We start from the raw sequence: 18,773 nt of genomic DNA, 5'->3' as shown, positions 1-18,773 counted from the left end.
GCCAGTTTCAGATAATTGTTGTCAGAGTAAAATGTGGGGATGTTAGTAGAAGTACTTCGTGTGACACTACAAATGCAGGAGATGCTTGTTAATAGATCAGAGATGTTATGTGGCTGGGCCTGAAGAGAAAGGGCTCATGCCTTCTACACTATGTTCCATGCTCAGGAGTGGATAGTGGGGTCTTGTGATCTCAACAATAGTGTAGTGAGTATGGCTGGGGCATCTGCTACACGCCAGACATTGTCCAAGAACTCACATACCCTTGCTCGTTGGACATCTCATTCCGTCCTTGCCATGACCATATGACATAAATACTGTTACTACTTCAATTTTCCAGGTGAAGAAATGGAAGCCTGGAGAGGTTTAATGACCTATTCAAGGTTACACAGCTAGTGAGTAGCTAAAGCCAAGCCTCAGACCCAGTCAGCAGACAAGATGTCAGAAATTGGACCTTCCAGCTGAGTGTGCTGCTGGCTGGGTGGAGGGGAGAGGGGCTCTCGCAGAATTCAGGACCTCCGGTGGGAGGACAGCAAACATTTCCACTTGTGGCAGCTTGTGCTGGGGTCGTGTTCATGTCCAGAAGGGCCTGGTCTAAGTTTCCCAGCTTGGCACCTGTCTCCAACCTGTAAGCTCCTAGGTATTGGAGCTGCCCTGGAGTAAGGAGCCGGTTCCCTGAGGTGGTAGCTTTTCTCTCTTTGTCTTGGGACAGAGGGACAGTGAAATTTGCTGATGCTCCTGGAACCAGTAACACAGTCTCTAAACAAAGGCTTAGAAAAATCATTGTTTATCATAGCTCAGGATTCGTGAGGCCTCATTCAATTAAACTTGAAGAAATAATTACAATCTTAAAGAAACTTTATTAAAAGAGAACGAAGTGAAGACCGTATTCTATTAGTATCTTTGAAATTTACTTCTGGATCTCGTTGGTTTATATATTTGCCGTTTTTTCCTGTTTGCAGCCAGAGTGCACAGACTGTATTGTCTCCTGATTTTTAATCCCTTCACGTGATCTCATGTTTGAATTTTCATATGTTGGCACAATCCACATCCTTGTCATTTTTAATAGCAATGCAGCTTTCCGTGGCTCATCTGTCTGAGCCATTCCCTTTTAGTTAAGCAGAGGAAGGAATCCAAGGCCAGGTCCATCTCCCTTTGTAAATTTTGTTAGCATCTGTTTCCTAAGTTGCTCTTACTAAGGTGCTCCTGCAATGCTGGCTTTTTCACATGGGTTATCAGACCTTTTGGGGTTTGGTTTTTGATCTGTGTCCTCTTCAGCATATGCCTTTTTTTGATTGCTTTGAACTCGGGCAGAGAAGATCGTATAAAATCAGAGAGTAAAGCTAAACGTTAGTTAAGAATTTTCTGCTTTAAGTATCAGAGCCCCAACTAGCTTAGGAAAATTAGAAAGGAATTTATTGGCTTCCAATAAAATACAGAAAGGGCAGGAGTATATTCCAGGCCTCAGATACAAATAGGCCTGTCTCTCCTTGTCTCTCGTTCTGTTTCTCTCTGCACGGTAGCTGCATGTTTATTCTTATTGTGACCAAGAGGCTATAACTGTGGTCCTGATTTATCTGGGCTCACATCTATGGTGTCTCATAACCTGAGAGAAAAGAATGTCTCCTTCCTTGCTGGCTCCATTAGGAAAACCTCAGGGAAGGACCCTGTCTAGCCTAGCTTGTGTTACTTTCTTCTCCCTAAACTACTCGTCAGTGTGGGCCAGGGACAGAGCTGTATGGCTGACCCAGCCCAGGTCATGTGTTCACTTTTGGCCCAGGAGGGTAGAGTACCATGGTTGACAGCCTTTCCTAGAACTACCTGGCTGGAGGAGGAAGTCCCTTCCCTCAGTCCATCCCCAGGGGAGTTGCTATTCTGGGCAGATAGAATAAATATTCACTACACACTTGAAGAATAAACAGAAGGGCAGGAAGCCAGGTTGGTACTTGAGTTCATGAATAAGTGGTGGCAGTGTCCTGGAGAAGAGGAAAGGACAGAGGATCAGGCTGTCCATGGTGAGCTCTGGAGGTGTCAGAAAGCAGCCACATGGGTGAAATCCATTTTCCCCTTTCTCAATGTCACGTAATTGTGAACCCACTTAACCAAGCTCTGCACTGCTGGAGGCACCTCAGAAAACCATTCCAGAGGCACTTGGGTCTATTAAAGCCATTTTCTTGCATTCCCATAAATTGTCTATGAGGTCTATCATAAGTAATTTGCACTTCTTGGGAGCCCCTTTTCCCCTCTATGAAATATTCAGGTGCCCTGCTCGTTTGCATGAGGCAGTGCTGGTGGCTGCCTCTGGAATCATCCTCAGCAGTGGTGGATTGTAACAACAGAGCCGAGAAAAGACCGTGTCCTTGTTAGCAGGTGCCTGGTCTTGGTGTGCTGGCTGTAGGGTATATAGTTGTGTGGCCTACCTCTCAGAGCTGCTGTGTCCTTGCTGGGGAATAAGTCTACTTTGTAGGATTGTTCAGACAACTAAATGAGATAACAGTTTTTGGCACATAATAGATTCTCAATAAATATTAGCTTCTTTTTCTCCTTCCCCACTTCTAAGACCAATAGAAACCCGTTGGTTTCTGTGGCAGCAGCATAACAGGTATGATCTGATAAATGGGAACTTTGGGAAACTGACAAGAACTTCAAACCATAAAGCCACATACTGGCCGGCATTGGAATGCTTTGGGATTCTGTGGAGCAATTCTCCTTGTATTATTTTAGGGTAGACAGATTTGAGAGACTCTGTGTTTAGGAAGGTATTTATAATTTGGATCAAGGATGATATAGGTGCCTATATTTTCTCTTGGCTAAGACCAAAGCACAGAACTGAAAGGCATGTATCGTGTAGATGTATGGCTTGTGGGGATAGGTGAGTGTATGTGGGTATGTGTATAAACACGAGCACTCTTTGCCTCATGACCACGAGCCTTCTCAGGCCATGGCCCAAAAAATCACTTTCTTCCCTGGCTAGGTGGGGATGTTCAAAGCTGAGATCAGATAAGGGAGTGGGGTCTGAAGGGCCCCCCAGAAGCCCAGCTCTGCAGCCTGTGCAGATTGCCACGTCCCCAAACTTCAGTGTGCCTCACAATCACCTTGGAGGGCTTGTTAAAGCACAGATTGCTGGACTCTCCCTCTAGGATGTCTAGAATGTCTGTCTCCATCTTGTATGTCTGGGGTGGGCCTGGAGAATTTGCAGGTTTTCTTTTTAAGATAGATAGATACACAGATACATAGAAACATAGATTAATTAATTAATTAATTAATTACACACACAGAAAGAGAGAGAGAGAGAGAGAGAGAGAGAGGGAGAGGCAGAGACCTAGGCAGGGGAGAAGCAGGCTCTCTGTATGGAGCCCGATGTGGGACTCGATCCCAGGACCCCGGGATCACTACCGGAGCCAAAGGCAGATGCTCAGTCACTGAGTCACCCAGGCTTCCTGAAAATTTGCTGTTCTGAGTTCCCAGTTTATGCTATTGCTGTTGCTCTGTGGACTATACTTTGAGAATCACTGATCTATAGGAGGTCTACCCCACCTCTCTAGTCTGGGTGATTTCTTCTTGTTGATCTTTGCATGTCCAGCCTTGCCTCTTTTTCCCTCTGCAGGAGCACATCTGCCTGTCAAATAGGGTTGCCAAATCTAACAAATAAAAATTTGGGATACCCACTGAAATTTGAATTCCAGATGAAGAGTGAAAACCTGCTTAGTACTAGTATTGGTTACATTTAGCTTAACATTAGTATGTCCCAGATATTGCATGGGATATACTTACACTAAAAAATTTATTGTTGACCTGAAATTCAAATTAAATAGACATCCTGTATTTCATCTGGCAACTGTTTCATCAGAGTGGGGGTCAAGTGTCTCTCTGTGCCTCTCCTGCCACTTCCCTGTGATTGAATAGGCTACAGCTGCTGGTGAAACCAGCCCAAAGAGGGTTTGTGTTTTTCGGACAGAGCCACCTGCTGCCCCTGAGCTCATTTGGCAGTCTTCACTTGGTCTCTCTGGGATGGACCTGGCTTGTGTTCATATGGGTTCTCTTGCTGGCTCTCTCTGCTTTTCTTTGTCTGTCTCTCTTTCTCTTATACTTTCTTTTATGCCGGCCTGCTTATGGGGGTTCTTAAAGGCAGAAATTTGTAAAGTGATGGGGATGGGCCAAAGAAAAAGTCTGTTCCTAGCAGTGAGAACAGCGTCTGGAGAGCTGACCTCATGGTATCTGCAGGGAAGAGCAGCAGAGAGCCCCAGCTGGCTCGCCGTGCATTATGAAAAGGATAACATTTGCCTTGGAGAATGCACCTCCCAGGGCCGGGTAGGGAGTGCTCACGTGGCTGGTTTGCATGGTGGTTGGAGTCCAGGATGTTGCCAGCTTGATGGAAGTTGACATCACTTGGTCTCAGATGCTGACAGAGGGAGCCAGTACCATGGACATCAGCCTGTCTTGAGGGGCAGAGAGAATCTGAGCAATCAGAGGCCTTCTGGAGACTTGGATGCAGCATCCCCAGGACTGGCCCCATTTGACCCTCCTCTTGCCAAGGCCACTTTCATCCTGAGAATGGAGAAACAGTGGAACGTAAGGCCTAGCCATGGCCCTTCTCTTACCTGCCCTGCTGCTGGGCCCGCTCCTCTCTTCCCTTTCTCTGAATGGAGCCAGTGAGTCTGCTTAATAGGAAGTAGGCCATGGCCTTCGAGGGCTCTGGCAAGGGAGCATTGTGCATGTGGCCTGGCTTTGAGGGCCTGTGCTCCTCCTCCTGTGTCCTCAGAGTGACGTGGAGAGTAACAGTGTGGCAGGGAGGACATTGTGCAATTGGGACGAGGGACAGGGTGAGGGGGCCATCTCTCCTGTGTTGCCTTGTATGGGATGCAGACCCACCTTAGCAGGTTGAACAGGTATTTTTCCTTCTGTACTGGACACAGGAAAAGCTGTTTCTTGCTTGTACTTGCTGGTGCTTGGCAGGCACAGTGCTGGGGATGAGGTGTCCAGATAGAGAAGAAAGAGAAGGTGACGCCTTCTGCCAGTGCCCCAGCTAGCATACAAATCCCTGCGAGGAGGATAGGCAGGCATGGCTCACCCAGTTTGCTAATTGGGGCCACCAAGCTCAGAGACATGACAGGCCTGCCCAAGGTCACACAGCCAGTGAGTGAGAGAGAATGGCCATGGGACAGATACTCTCTCCTTTCCCAGCAGCTGGATCTGCCCTTCCCCCCGCCCTCACTTGGAGCTCTATCACCGTCACCTTCCAGGTCCCAGCTTCCTTTTCTCTCTTTTGTCTAATGGCCTTATCTCTCTTTGTGGACAGTCACATTCTCCTTGCTCATGCTTTGTGCCTTCTCTAGCCTGTGGGGTCCAGTGACGTTTTGGGGCCAGGCAAGATCCTCAGGGTTCCTAGTGCCAGTGAGCGGAGAACTTACCTTGCAGAAGGGAAGGAGGCCCCATGTGCCCCGCGGGGAGTGGAGTTGCCTGGGAGGCTCCCCTCCCATCTGCTGCAGTGGGCCCTGTGCTGCTGCAGGAGGGTGAGCCAACACTGACCTCTCATCAGGCCCTGGATCCTGGCCTGGGGGACACTCTACCCTGACCCTGTTAGCTGGGATTTCCTATCTGACATTGCAGTGACTCGCAATGCAAGGGTATCCCTCCCATCCTTAGTCTGTCGGTCACATGGCAGGGGCTCAATCTGTGTTTAGAGGAAGGATGAAGTTGGTAAAGTCTGCCACTGTGGGAACACACGTTTCAGTTGGAGAGGCCAAATGGAGCAGTAGCGGTAAGTCTCTATACAACTAAGTATGAAACTGCATGGTCCAGACTTTTTGTGTAGCTGGAGTACAGGGGCGGGAGAGATCCACACAGCTGGGGTGGCCAGAAAGTGCTTTGTGCAGGTGGGTCTTGGGGAGGTACTAGGAGGGGGTCAGGCCTTAGGGTGATTAAATGGCATAGGAATGCTCTCCTGTATTTTGGCTAAGAGATGACTAGGAGGCCTCTTTGATGGGGGAGGAGATGGAAACAAGGAGCTTTGCTTGTTATCTAGCAGCTTCCTTGCTCACAGCGTGCAGGAGCTCCGTTCTGGTTGTGTGCTGCCCATCTGCAGTGCTCCTTAGTGCTGGGCCTGACCTTGTGCCCTTGGCTCCTTCTAGAGGGAGGCAGTGGGCCAAAATGAACAGTGAAGTCTCTGGAAGGGTTGGATGAGTTTCCTGTGGTCGCTGAAACAAAGTCCCACCAGCTGGGAGACTTGGAAGAGAATTTTATTCTCTCACAGTTCTGGAGGCCAGTAGTCTAAAATCAAGGTGTCCGCAGGGCTGTGCTCCCTTTGAAGGCTTCAAGGATGAACTTGAAGAAAGAACCTGTTTCATGCCTGTCTCTTAGCTGCTGGCGTTGCCTGCAATCCTCGGCCTTCTTGGGCTTGTAGATGCGTCACTCCAGTCTCTCTCTCCGTCTTCACATGTGTCCTCGTGATGTCTTTCCCCCTTTATATAAGGACAGCAGTCATCGGTTTGAGGGCCTTGAGGGCCCACCCTAATCCACTCTGACTTCCTGCTGGTCACATCTGCAAGGAGCTCATTCTGAAGTCAGGTCCTATCATGGACACTGGGAGTCAGGACTCAATTCAGCCCACAGCCCGTGCCTGGAGCTTTTGTGTTGCTTGCCTCCAAGACAACTGCAGATTTCCTTTCCTCAGGGATGCTGAATGTTGGCTCTGGAAGGACCCTTCCAGGGCCTTTGCTCCAGAGCAGTGAGACCTGCCAGAGAGAGCTTCCACCCTGTCGTTAGTTCCGGAGCAGAGCCCTGGCTCTGCTGCTCAGGAGCTCTGTGACCTTGGGCAAGTTACTTAGCTTCTCTGAGTGTCTGCTTCCTGCTCTGTAATGTGGGACCGTAACGTTGACTGCTTGTCACAGCTCAAAGAGTTCGGATCTCAGGGTGAGGACTGAACGAAAGACAGATGAATGTGCAAGTATCTCTTCTTAAATCATTTTTTATTGTGGTAAATTATGCCTTGCGTAAAACTTACCATTTTCACCGTTTTTGAGCGTGCAGCTCAGTGGCATTAGGTCCATTTGCATTGTCATGCAGCCAGCACCACCATCCCACTCCGGAACTTTTCATCTGCCCAGACTGTGAAAATGCCTTTTACAAAGAGCACTTTCTACTCATGTGATAAATAAGGAACCCGAGTCCCTGAAAAGTAAGAGCTTGAGTCGTCCAGTGAATTAGGGGCACAACTGAAGTGAGAACCTCAGTCCCCTGCCACGTAGTTTGTGGTGCTCATCTTCTTCAGTCTCCCACACCTCTGTGGGCTGCAGGGTCTGGGGACACAGGAGGCATCACTGGGGTTGAATTCCTCCAGAGAGCTCTTCCTTTGCCCCAAACCACATCCCCCCCCATCCCCCCAGAATGTGTCCCGAGGTGGGACACACACAGCTGCCTCCTCTCAACCTCTTGACTCTCTCTACCTTTGTCTCCTTCGTCAAGTGGGACAGAGCTCCTCTGGAGGACTGGGGGAGCTGGATTTGGGGCAGCCTTTGGGATGGCTTCATGAGGTACCTTGTGACATGGAGAGAGTGGGGGCAGGGAGTCAAGGGCTGGGTTCTGGCCCTTCCGGTAGCTACCACAGTCTTCTCACTGACCATGTATTGGTTGAGGTCCTACTGTGTGCCCATCATTGGGGAAATACCAGTGAATGAGACCTTCCTCGCTGCTTGGAGCTGCTGTGAGACACAAATGGTATGATACATGACGACCCCATGGCAAAGGGCACTCACTACAGGAGGTGATGACAAGGGGTGGGGGGAGGTGAGCTGGCCACCCCCAGCCCAGGCCTATGGGAGTCTGGGTGCTGGGACAGGTTAGTCTTGGGTGCCTGAGGTTCCATGTGACCTTCCACATCAGGTACTGGAGACAGACCTGGGTCACAGAGCATCCTCGACCTTGATGCGGCTCATGGTTGAGGAGAGAGGTGCCCAGGTAGTTATGAAGTAGTATCATGGGTGCCAACAGAGGGGAAGCGGTGATGTCACCAGGGGAAGAAATGGCAGACTCTGCCCTTATGGGACAGAGGAGGAAGTGGAGGGACGACAGCCGGGGTGGGGGTCCTTTGCTCTGACCCAGTCCAGAAAAGGCCAGTCAAGAAAGTCTCCTGCTAGGGGTACTCTTTGTTTAGCTGCCTGGGGGCTGGCTCCTCTGGCCCTCAGTGGATCCTGGGAGGTGGCTGGGACAGGGATTATTGTACACATTTTGCAGGCAGGTAGAGTGATGTGTTGAAGGCCTTGGGCAAGGTCACCCAGGAGTGGGGCCAAGCAGAGAGGAGACCACTTTCCTGCCTTGGTCCCGGGCCTCCTTGGCAAACCCACCCCATGTTCTCTCTGTGTTCCTCAGACTCAAGATCCATTCACAGCCTGCCATGCCTCAGCTGTGTACCTGGTCCTCCAGGAAGTCCTGCTGTCAAGGAGCTTCCCCGCATGAAGCCCCCAAAGGCTTGAGGCCTCTCCTTTTCCTCCTCTCCATCTTCCTAGCTTCCTCCCGGCCTGGGAACCTGTGGGGAGGAGCTGCTCTGCCGCAGAAAAGGTGGGAAGGCCGCCAGACTAAACCGTTCTCTCTGTTGGGTCTTCTCCTGACACCAGGTCCCGACTGGCAGACTTCCACGCCAATTGTCGTGCCTCCTACCAGACGCTCACCAGCTGCCCTGCCGACAATTACCAGGCGTGTCTGGGCTCCTACGCTGGCATGATTGGTAAGCCGCCCCCGCGCACCTGTGCCCACAGTGGCACCTGGCTGTGGGTAGGGGGCCCGGCTCGGGGCCAGAGGGTGGACAGTCTGCGCTCGCTCCTCTCTTCAGAGAAGCCAGAGGAGAGGCCAGCCCTTTATCGTGGGGAGAGCAGGGCCCTGGGAGCCTTATAAAGCTTTTGAAATGAGAAAGTAAGATTTATTGCATGGTTTGGACATTCCAGGCACTGCCCTGAGTGGTAGACGTGGACTGTCTTAATTCTCACAACAGTGCTTCCTAGGGAGGGGTTGGTATCTCCATTCTACAGATCAGGACACTGAGGCTTAGAGAGGCCGAGGAACTCGCACAGGTTCACCTTGCTAGTAAATGTTGGCACTGGGATCTAAACGCTGGATGTGAACCTCTGTCTCCCTGGCTCTAGAGCACATGCTCTGCTTGCTGGCAAAGGAGGCAAAGGACCAGGCTCCAGGAAGCAGGGGGCAGGGTGGTGGCCCCCGATATCTCCTCTGCTGTCTGGCTCTGTCCTCGGTGTCCGTGTCCCTCTGCCCCATGTGGTCACTATCCCCTGGTTGCTGGGATAGTAATGCTCAGACTTTGTGAGCTGGGATGTATGTGTGTTTGAGGGGGCAGTTGGGAGGGAGGGGGTGTTCCCAAGCTGCTTCTCTTCCAGAGAGAAGGCCTTACTGTTCCCTCTCCTTTGCCTTCCCCTTCCCTCTGCCCAGGGTTTGATATGACACCCAACTACGTGGACTCCAGCCCCACTGGCATCGTGGTGTCCCCTTGGTGCAGTTGTCGTGGGAGTGGCAACATGGAGGAGGAGTGTGAGAAGTTCCTCAGGGACTTCACCGAGAACCCGTGCCTCCGTAAGTCCCACCAGTCCCTCCCCGAGATCCTTACATCCCACTGGAGCCCCACATCGGGAGGTCCTATGGCATCTATGGGGCTTCCCCAGCAACCTGCAGAGACCTTGGGTTTTGTGTTCTTGGAGACTCATGCTACTGAATGGTCAGTAGGCCAGCCTCAGTTTACCATTGGAGACCTTGAACCTATGTCAGGGCAAGGTCAAAATTTTCTGGCCTATTGTCCTGACAGCTTCAGCCAGGTTCCAACTGTCACCTGTCCCTTTAAGGATCCATTCTCCTTTAGAATTGGTGACTTTCTTTTCAAGTCATCAGACTGCTATTCAAACGGCTACAGAGAGAGCTGAGCCACAAATCCTGCCTGCCTCGATCTGCTCAGTCTGATGCCCTTGCCTTCCACCCACTTGAAAATCGCCTCCCTCCTTCCCTGTGTCCTGTCTTCCTTCCATCCATCCTCCCTTTCTTTATAGCACTGGGGATCTGGAGAGATGAGCGACAGTGCCTGTCATTGAGAAGTTCGTGGTCTGATGGACACACGCCGTCAGGGGGTTGCTGCGATCGTAGTACAGGGTGAACGGTGCTAGGGTGGAGGTCTGCGCAGGGCTCTCCTGTCAGCCTGGAGAAGGCCCTAAAAGCTTCTCACACCCTGGCCCATTGAGGGACAGTGGGCGTCTGTCAGCTGATGAGGCAGGGAGGGCAGCCAGCCCACCCGGGCAGAGGTGCTTGTAGGAACTGTAGACTACCTAGTCTTGCTATAGGGCGTGAGGATGCCTGGAGTTACCTGGACAGGGACGGAGAGTCCTCCTGAAGGACCTCGCAGTCCTGAGGATGTTAGGATCTTATGGTCCTGCTGGTGGTGGATGTGGGCCACTGAAGGAATGTCAGCAGGTGGCATTGTGGGCGGACCTGCATTGCAGAAGGCCCGCTCTCTGGTTCTGCTGTGGAGGGGTGGGGATGTGGGTCTGACAGGCGGCCCGACAGAAGTCTGCTCAGGGGGCGGAGAAGCTGGTCATGGAGAGGATGGTGTGACTGAACTGAGCAGAGGTGGGGAGGGGAGAAGAGGGAGGGGGTGGACAGATCTTTAGGAGGCGGGCTTAACTGGTGGCAAGTGGGCAGTTAGAGAAGCATAGTGGGGGGCCTGGGTGGGGAGAGATGACCCCCTTCAAGACTGGAAACATGGCCAGAAAGCAGTGATGCAACGGAACGGAGCCATGCCTAGTTGGGACGTAGATGTGATGACCTGGAGATGCGTCTGGGACTTGGAGGTGGAGGTTTCTCTAGGCACTTGGTTCCAGCGCCAAGTCTTGAGGACAGTTTTGTTCAAGAGGTTCCATTATTTCATCCTTAGTGCATTGGTGCTAATGGTGTGGGAGTGGGTGAGGCCACCCCAGGAGAAGAGCTGAGTCTGGGGCTCTTGGAATGCTGGGTGGGGGGGACCTGGCACCTGTGCTGGAGGGCGTGTGGGAGGGGTGGGGGGGGTTGTCGGTGTGGAGGAAGCCTCTGTAGGGGGAGTGGTCTGCAGCATGGGATGCCTTGGAGACACCAGCACCCGCCGCCCTGGGCCTGCCCTGCTGCCCCCTCCCGGTTCTCCACGCGCATGTCCCCTCTTCCCTTTCTCTTCCACATTTCTTTCTATTGTGGTTTCTTCTCCAACCTCCCTCTTGCTGTTTTCTTCTCTACGTGTGAGCTGTCAGTAGCATCTGAAAGGAGCTGCAGAGAAGTTGAGTTTGGACAAGCCACACCCCGTCCTCAGCTCTAGGTTGATACAGAGAAGGCGGTATCGGGATGTGAGGGGCAGACGTGATGGAGGCAGCCCCTGGTTTCTCTGTGACCACCTGCTCTCTCCCCCCACAGGGAATGCCATCCAGGCCTTTGGCAATGGCACAGATGTGAACCTGTCCCCCAAGAGCCCCTCATTCCAGGTCACGCAAGCCCCTCGGGTGGAGAAAACACCTTCTTTGCCAGATGACCTCAGTGATAGCACCAGCTTGGGGACCAGCGTCATCACCACCTGCACATCTGTCCAGGTGAGGGGATGTGTCTCTGCAGCTGGGGAAAAGGAGTTGGGGGTGGGCTGAGGGTCTAGAGAAGCACCACGACACCACAGGCGAGTATGGGAGATGAGGTCAGGGACGGCGCACGCGAGGTCCTTCCTTTGGATCGGGATCCAAGAGGCAGGGAGGAGCTGTTGGGGGTTAGTTTTTTTTGTGCCTACGTTCCCTGGGCATTCACCTTACAGGTAAGAAGCACCCGTCCTCTCACAGGATTGTGTTAGATGCCATGGGGCACCAGAGAAATGTAAGGGGTACCATTACTAGCCATCTGCTAATTACCAGGGATAGTGCCAGTGACTGTCTACCTACTGCATCGAATTTTCACACAGTAAAGTGTTGGTCTTCTTGTTCTACGCACAGGAAAATGGCCCGGGAGGGTTAGGGAGGCTACCCAAGGTCACACAGCTGGCTAGTGATAGAGTAAGATTACAAACCTACGTCAGACTCCAGAACCCATGATGTTCATTTGTTTGTCCATCTGTCCATCCATCTATCCATCCAGCATGTGTTATGTTGCGTTGTGTGCCAGGACTACTGTGGGGTGTGCAAGGGAGATCTTGATGAATAAAACCGACACAGTCCTGGGTTTTGAGGTCCTTGGTCCTTCCCAAGATCAAACATTCAGTGAGCATCGGGCATGGACTGTGGTCAGGGCTCCCCACTCAGCCTTTCTCTGCTGAGCTGCCCTCAGGCCTTCATGCCATTGGCTACAGCAGATTCTTTGCTTGGGAGATTGGCTCTAGTTAGAACACACACGCACACACTTGCACGCACACTCTCACACCTATACTACTCTTACATAACACACACAACACACCCACACACTCTTCCTCATGCACTCTTCACATAATATTGTCTCTCTCTCTCTCTCTCTCTCATGCACACGTGTGCATTTTCATACACTCAACTTACATATATACGTTCTCTGTCACACACACACACACACACACACACACACTTTCTCTCACGCATACACCCACCCACCCCTAGAGCGAAGTGTGAAATAGGACCTCATGCTGAATATCAGAGCAGAGCAAGGGGATCAGTGAGATTGAGGGTGTGGGGTAGAGTGGGGGTGGCCCTGGAGTTACCAAGAAAGTTGGGGGGCTCTGAAGTACCTTTCATGGTGGGGGCACAACCTAGGGAGAATGGGCGAGGAGAACAAGGCCTGGCTGTGTGTGTGGAGGGGGGCAGTGAAGACCACGGTCTGAGTGGGGCAGCTCGCTCACGGCACCCACAGGCACCCACAGTGCACGTTCACCACAATGTTTCAGTCACTCTGGACAAGGCCCTTCTGGAGGACCAGTGTACAGCCATGTGACTCTAGCTGACATTGTTGTGCTCTCTGCTTGAAATATGCTAGAGGGTAAACCTTAGGTGTCCTTACCACAAAAAGGGGGGAAAAAAGAGGAAAATGGTAAAGATGGGAAGTGATGGATATGTTTATTGGCTTGTGAGCATTTCACAAGACGTGTATACATATATTGGGTCATCAGATTGTACACTTTAAATATATACGATTTTAATGGTCAATTATAACCTCCATAAAGCTGGAAAAAGCCCCAGTGTGAGGAGAACTAGATCAGGGATGGGGCCTCAGGGAGGCATTCAGGTCCCCTGGACCTGTCATACTGGAAGAGCAGGTGGGGGTGCCCGTCCTGGTTGGGAAGCTGCTCTCCCTCCCGTCCTGGCAGGCTCCTTTGTGCCGGAACGGCTGACCTCCGAGTACCCTCACGTCAGACTGCATGGACCCTTCCATGCCCTGCTCCCCTCCATTAGGTCACCCCTCCAGGTCTGGGCTGAGGTGCTGGTGTCACCCTTGGGCAGCTCCTAATTACACTAGCCATGCTTGAGTGACTGCCGGCGGGGGCTCGGGGGCCTGCTGCACGATTGCCAGCTCAATTTCATGCTAGAATGGCAGGCAGCTCGCCGGTCGGGGCTGTGCCACCTGTCAGGTGACCATGCACTGGCACGGCCCCCATGTCCGTGGGCACCTCCCCCCACCCACCGCCTCCCTGAGTCCCTTGGGGCCCAGCTTACTCAGTAGTGGCGGGGGGGGGGGGGTGCTGATTCAGCAGGTAGCTGCCGACCTTTCCCAGACTCTTATATGACTCACCATGGGTGTGGACGAGTTCAAGGCCATGGCCTCTTGCCTCACTGCGGCCCACTCAGTGCCTGATGGCTCTGATTCCTTCCTTTCCCCTAGTTTCCCTCAGCGGTCTGCTAAACTGTTGCCTGGTTTCTTTTAGCCTCAGCCTGGTTTTTCTGCAGACTCACCATCTGGGGGCTTGTCTTACACTTGGTTTGATTCCAGTGGAGTTAACACGATCTGTAAGTGAGCTGATGTATGGGAAAGTGCCTGCAAGCGGAGTGGTGCTCCGTGTGTGTTAGGTGTTACGAATGTCGGGGTGCTGGGCTGGCAGGGGGCTCCCCACGCCTGGCCTCAGTGACCACCCACTAGGAGCCACTTGGGGCAGCACAGCTGAGAATGGCCATCTTAGGAGCAAAGGAGATGCAGGCGCCATCTTGGTGGGGGGGGGCGCCAAACATCACTCCTGGTTCCTTCTCACTGAATCCAAAGGGGAAGGGCCCCCCCTGCTCCTGTTTTCATCACGGTCTTTAGTGAGCACCTCCTCCTCTGTGCCAGGTGCTGGGAGTGCAGAGTCCAGCTGGAGGCTGGTGTGGGTGATTTGCCCCCTCCCCAGCTCATACCCTCTCCCTCAGCTCTGCAGACTTGGAAGGGCTCCATGGTGGCCTTTGTGGGGGCTTTGGGAGTGACAGCCACCCATAGTTACAGACGGAGGTCCCTGTGTGAGGGCAGAGACAGGAGGCTGAGGCCCGGGTGGGGTCAAGGGGACTAAGGGACTTGACTGATTTCTGTCCTGCCCCTCAAAAGGCCCAGGTCTTCGGGGAAGCCTCAGGGACCCCCTTCACTGACCCAGGAATGGCAGCCAGTTGGGGACCCCACATAAGTGATTGGACATCAGGACCAGAGGGCCTTCTGAGATCTCGTTTTCAAACCCCAAAGGATGGAAGCTTGGCGAGGACAGTTACTTGTCCAGAGCCCCCGGCCGCCAGCTCCTGGACAGTTTCTTCTGCAGGGCGATGGATCTTCCACCCCAGAGGGCTTTCCCACGATGGGGGGCAGGCTCTGCAACCCGAAGAACTCTTGTCTACATCATGGGGCTGCTGAGCAAAAACATGGGTGTCTACAGAGGAGCCAGGAGCTAGGAGACCCCCGAGTTGGCCCTGTGTCTGGGCATCCTCGATGCTGTTTTGAGTCCTGCCCTCATAGGCTTCCACTCCTGGCTGGGCCCCCACTCCAGGCAGCCCTGCCTGCCTGAAACTCTCTGGAACTTGGAGAATGCATGGCAAGATCTGCAAAATGGTCTCTCCTTGTCCCTCTGGCCTTGCCTCTCTGTATGTGCATATACACCCCCCTGTGTGAATTCCCTCCCTGATCTGGAGGCAGCAGGTCAGCCGTGGACTCTCCTCCAGGGCCCTTTGTTTCTGAAGTGCAGTCAGCCCCTCCCCAGGTGTAGACCCGAGGACGGCGGTGAACAAGATGCTGGCCCGTGCACCTGCTGGCTCCTTGGAGTGAAGTGCCCGTCTTTCCTCTCTCTGCATGGCAGATCCTACTTGGATTCACCTTCCAGAGTGTTCCCCTGACTCTGCTCCTGCTCTGCCTCCCTTGAGCCCCCATCATGATGTGTTCTTCTTGCTCTCCCAGCTGAGCGTCCCCAAGGATAGGGGCTGTCTCCCCCCTCTTAGTTGCTCTGTGTACCCCAAGGCTCAGTGTGTGGCATTGAGTAGGTGCTTCAGAGATGTTGGGGGAAGAGCCCAGAGTCCCCAGTTCATTGGGTTTATTGGAACATCCTGCTGTCTCCATTCTAGAACAGGCCTTGTGTGCTTTCTTGCTTGTGGGCAACTCTGCTCGGCTTACGTCCTTCTCGTAGATGCCGCCTGTGTGCCTGCCATGAGGGTGGGAAGGTGAAGCAGTGTTTCTGTGGAAGATCCATGAAAATTGGGTCCAGGCCCCACCTTCTGTCACATGATGAGGCCTGGACCAGGATGGTACAGTGGGTGCGGGAGGCTGGGAGACTGGCAGCTGGTTCTTGCTTCCTCTGGTCGTGGTTTGTTTCCAGCATCCTTGGCATTCCCATTGTTTTTTTCTGGGCCAGTTTGCAGGGACCCATCAGATCAACCGGAGTCTCGCCTTTCCCAGGGCTGCAGGGCCCTGGCAACACAGTCTCCGTTGCTCTTTTTGTCTCTACCAGCCAATTTTGCTCTTATCCTTGGACTTCCCATCACATCTGGGGGAATTAGAAATGTATTTGGAGGGGTTGACGCAAGCCCCCCTCACCACACACCTGCAGTAGGCCTGGCAGCCTGCAGGTGCTCTTGTCTCCTCCTCATCCTGCCTGCTGTCTGGCTGGATCTCTTACCTAGTGCACAAGCCCGTGGGCATCAGATTGGGGTGCTGAGAGGCCTTTCAGTGGGTTGTATAGTCCTGATTTATAAATATGGCTCATTTCCAAGCTTTGAAAGATTTGAATACATTCCCTCTTTTCTTCCCTTGGTCTTGGCCCCCTTGTAGTGTTCATTCATTTGTTCATTAGTGGCTTTATTCAACATAAGTCCTCACTCCATGTTACTCTGTTCCAAGCTCTGAGGCTGACCAGCTCACTAGGCCCATACCTTGGTCCCACACGGGTAGGATGGACAGGATGCATGCCAGATAATTGAGGGGGGAAGCCATAGGCACACGGGGAAAACCGATAAAGTGATGTGGGATCCAGGGTTTGGATGGCTGCTTTGGATGGGAGTGGAAGCAGAGGACTCTTGGGCAGAGTTAACCCCGCTGCTAGGCCTGGAAGAACAGGGAGGGCTGAGTAGGTGGCGATGTGGAATGGAGTGGAGTGGGTGAGGGTGTGGGTGACGGGCAAGTAGGAGCAAGGGCACACAGTCAGCATAGCACAGAACAGGTCTGGTAGGGAACCTGCTGGCCACATCTGGCCTGCTACCTGTTGGGATAAATCAAGTTTTATTGGAACACAACCACGCCCCATTGTTTACATATTATCCATGCGCTACAGGCAGAGTTGCCTAAAATACTTACTAACCAGGCCCTTTGTAGAAAGTGTTTGCCTGCCCCCTGGTCTAGAGGAACAGCAGGCTCTGGGTTGGGTGAGAACGCAGGGTACTGCCATGGGGAGGATGGGTGGGAATACAATCCGATTAGCAGGCTGAAGTGGGGAGTGTGGAGGGGCCACCAAAGGCCTTTGGCCGGGGAGTGTGGTGATGGGAAGATGGGTGCTGCAATTTGGGAAGATTCTGATGACAGATAGAGATTGGTTGGCAAGGGAGATGCCCTTGCAGACCTCTGTGCTCTCTGCCATAGTTGACAGTCATAGGTAGGCAACATAGGAGGGCTGGATGAGGGGATGGCGAGGAATGGAGGGGAAGAGGAGTGAGTTACCACGCGGGCCTGTCAGGAGGGAGGTGGCCAAGGACATTGAGATTTGGAGCTGGGGCTGGGACCAGAAGCAGAGGACGCAGTGTTCCCACAGATGCAAAGCTGGGCTTGGCCCTTGGGACCCAAGCCACATGGGCAAGGTCCTGGGACAGCCAGACCTAGATTTAGGAGTAGGGACAGAGGTGGGCAGGGAAGAAGAGGAAGATAATAATTCCTTCCAACTGCCTGGGCAAGAACCCCCCTGAGAGAAATTTCTAGAAGGATGAACTTCGCCTTTGCTGCCATTTTCCTTCTTCTTCTGTGTCTGTGCTCCTATCCCGGGTCAGGTCCCTAGGGCCACCTGCTCCTTCTAAACTTCTGGAGGCAGCCTGCAGTATAGCCAAGAGCCTGCCTCCATGTCTGAGGGCTTTACTCTTAAAAGCTCTGCTCCCTGCCACCCTTGCAGCCCAGACCTGTGCCCTTTGAGATACATACCCCCACAGTCTCAGGGCTTGCCTTGAGGGAAGGAGAGGCTCAGGGTTGGGGTGGGGATGGGGCAGAGGTTGGAGCAATTAACCTCTGTTCCCCTAAACTTCCTACATAGGAGCCCAAGAAGATTGGTGAGATGGGCCTCAGAGGGCAGCCTGTAGCTGGGGGGATTTGGGGAGGGAGGTGGCCTCTTCTGCTCCTGTTTTCTTAACTGACACTGAGGTGACCATGTAGATGTTTATTTTCACAGTAGGGTGTGAGCAGACTGTGACTTGTTCATCTTTGGAGCCCCTTGCGGGAGCCATGGGGAAAGTTAATGGTGATGGAGAGAGGCAATGGATTCGAGCCCCTGATGGTTTTGTCATTAGGTGGTGGAACCTCCTCTCGTCACCTTGCTCGTAGGCCGCTTTCAGAGAAGTCATCTGGTGGGCAAAGGCCCGCACTGCTCTGTGTGGCCAGCGCTGGGGGAGGGTCTCAGGGTCACCACGGGGGACCTTCACTGACTGCTCTGTGTCTGCTGGAGGTCAGGTGGCCCTGTCCACCTGGGGCGGAGACTGCTCTCTGCCCTTTGCTTTTTGAGTGGTGGTCAAGCAGGGTCTGGGTAGCCCCAGGCTACAGCTGGCCCTGGCTTTCCCCTCAAAGCCTCTTCCTGGGCCCTGCCTACATTTCTCATGGCCCTGCCTTAGGGTGCAAAACTAAGCTTGGCTCAGCTTCGCACCTTGTGGAATGAAGGGACCCTTACGGGTGTGCGGAGCCTTGCTGTGCCAGATGCCCTGCCTCATGTAGTTGTCACGGTGGGTCAGGGAGGTACGTTGGTCTATCCCTATTTTATAGATGATAAAACGTATGTTACAGTAGATGATGTGACTTGCCTGGATGAATAAGACTTGAGCCCAGGGGCCTCTCGGGCTCTTCCTTGGATCCAGGGATTGTCCCGCGGTGATGGATACCAAGAATTAGGACCGTTTGGTTTAAAAAGCAAGGCCGGATGGGTCTGTGAGGATAAAAATCTGTAAGCTAGATTTCTGGGCACCGGAAGGAGGTACTTTTGGACAGCAAGAGGAAGCCCAATGTCACCTGGGCCGTCAGCACACATTCAGTGTGTAGCTGTGGCTCTGGGGCCTGTGGGACGGACACGTCATTGGTTCAGAAGGACTTAGTAAATGCTGTGGGTGATGGATACACAGTGGGTGACATGGGGC

At 52.9% G+C, this 18,773-nt stretch overlaps 1 protein-coding gene across 3 annotated transcripts in view; it reads left to right on the top strand.

Moving 5' to 3' along the window:
- The window catches only part of GFRA2 (GDNF family receptor alpha 2), an 84,973-nt gene that overhangs the window by 61,708 nt on the left and 4,492 nt on the right, over positions 1-18,773 (top strand). For all 3 annotated transcript variants that reach the window (XM_055300604.1, XM_055300603.1, XM_055300602.1), the window contains 3 exons: positions 8,610-8,719; positions 9,436-9,576; positions 11,428-11,600. In XM_055300604.1, the coding sequence (XP_055156579.1) occupies positions 8,610-8,719; positions 9,436-9,576; positions 11,428-11,600 (424 nt within the window). The remainder of the gene's footprint in view (positions 1-8,609; positions 8,720-9,435; positions 9,577-11,427; positions 11,601-18,773) is intronic.

The sequence above is a fragment of the Nyctereutes procyonoides genome, unplaced genomic scaffold (genome assembly GCF_905146905.1).
Source record: "Nyctereutes procyonoides isolate TBG_1078 unplaced genomic scaffold, NYPRO_anot_genome, whole genome shotgun sequence".
In the NCBI taxonomy this organism is placed as follows: Eukaryota; Metazoa; Chordata; class Mammalia; order Carnivora; family Canidae; genus Nyctereutes; species Nyctereutes procyonoides.
This window is presented reverse-complemented; position numbering and strand designations above follow the sequence as displayed.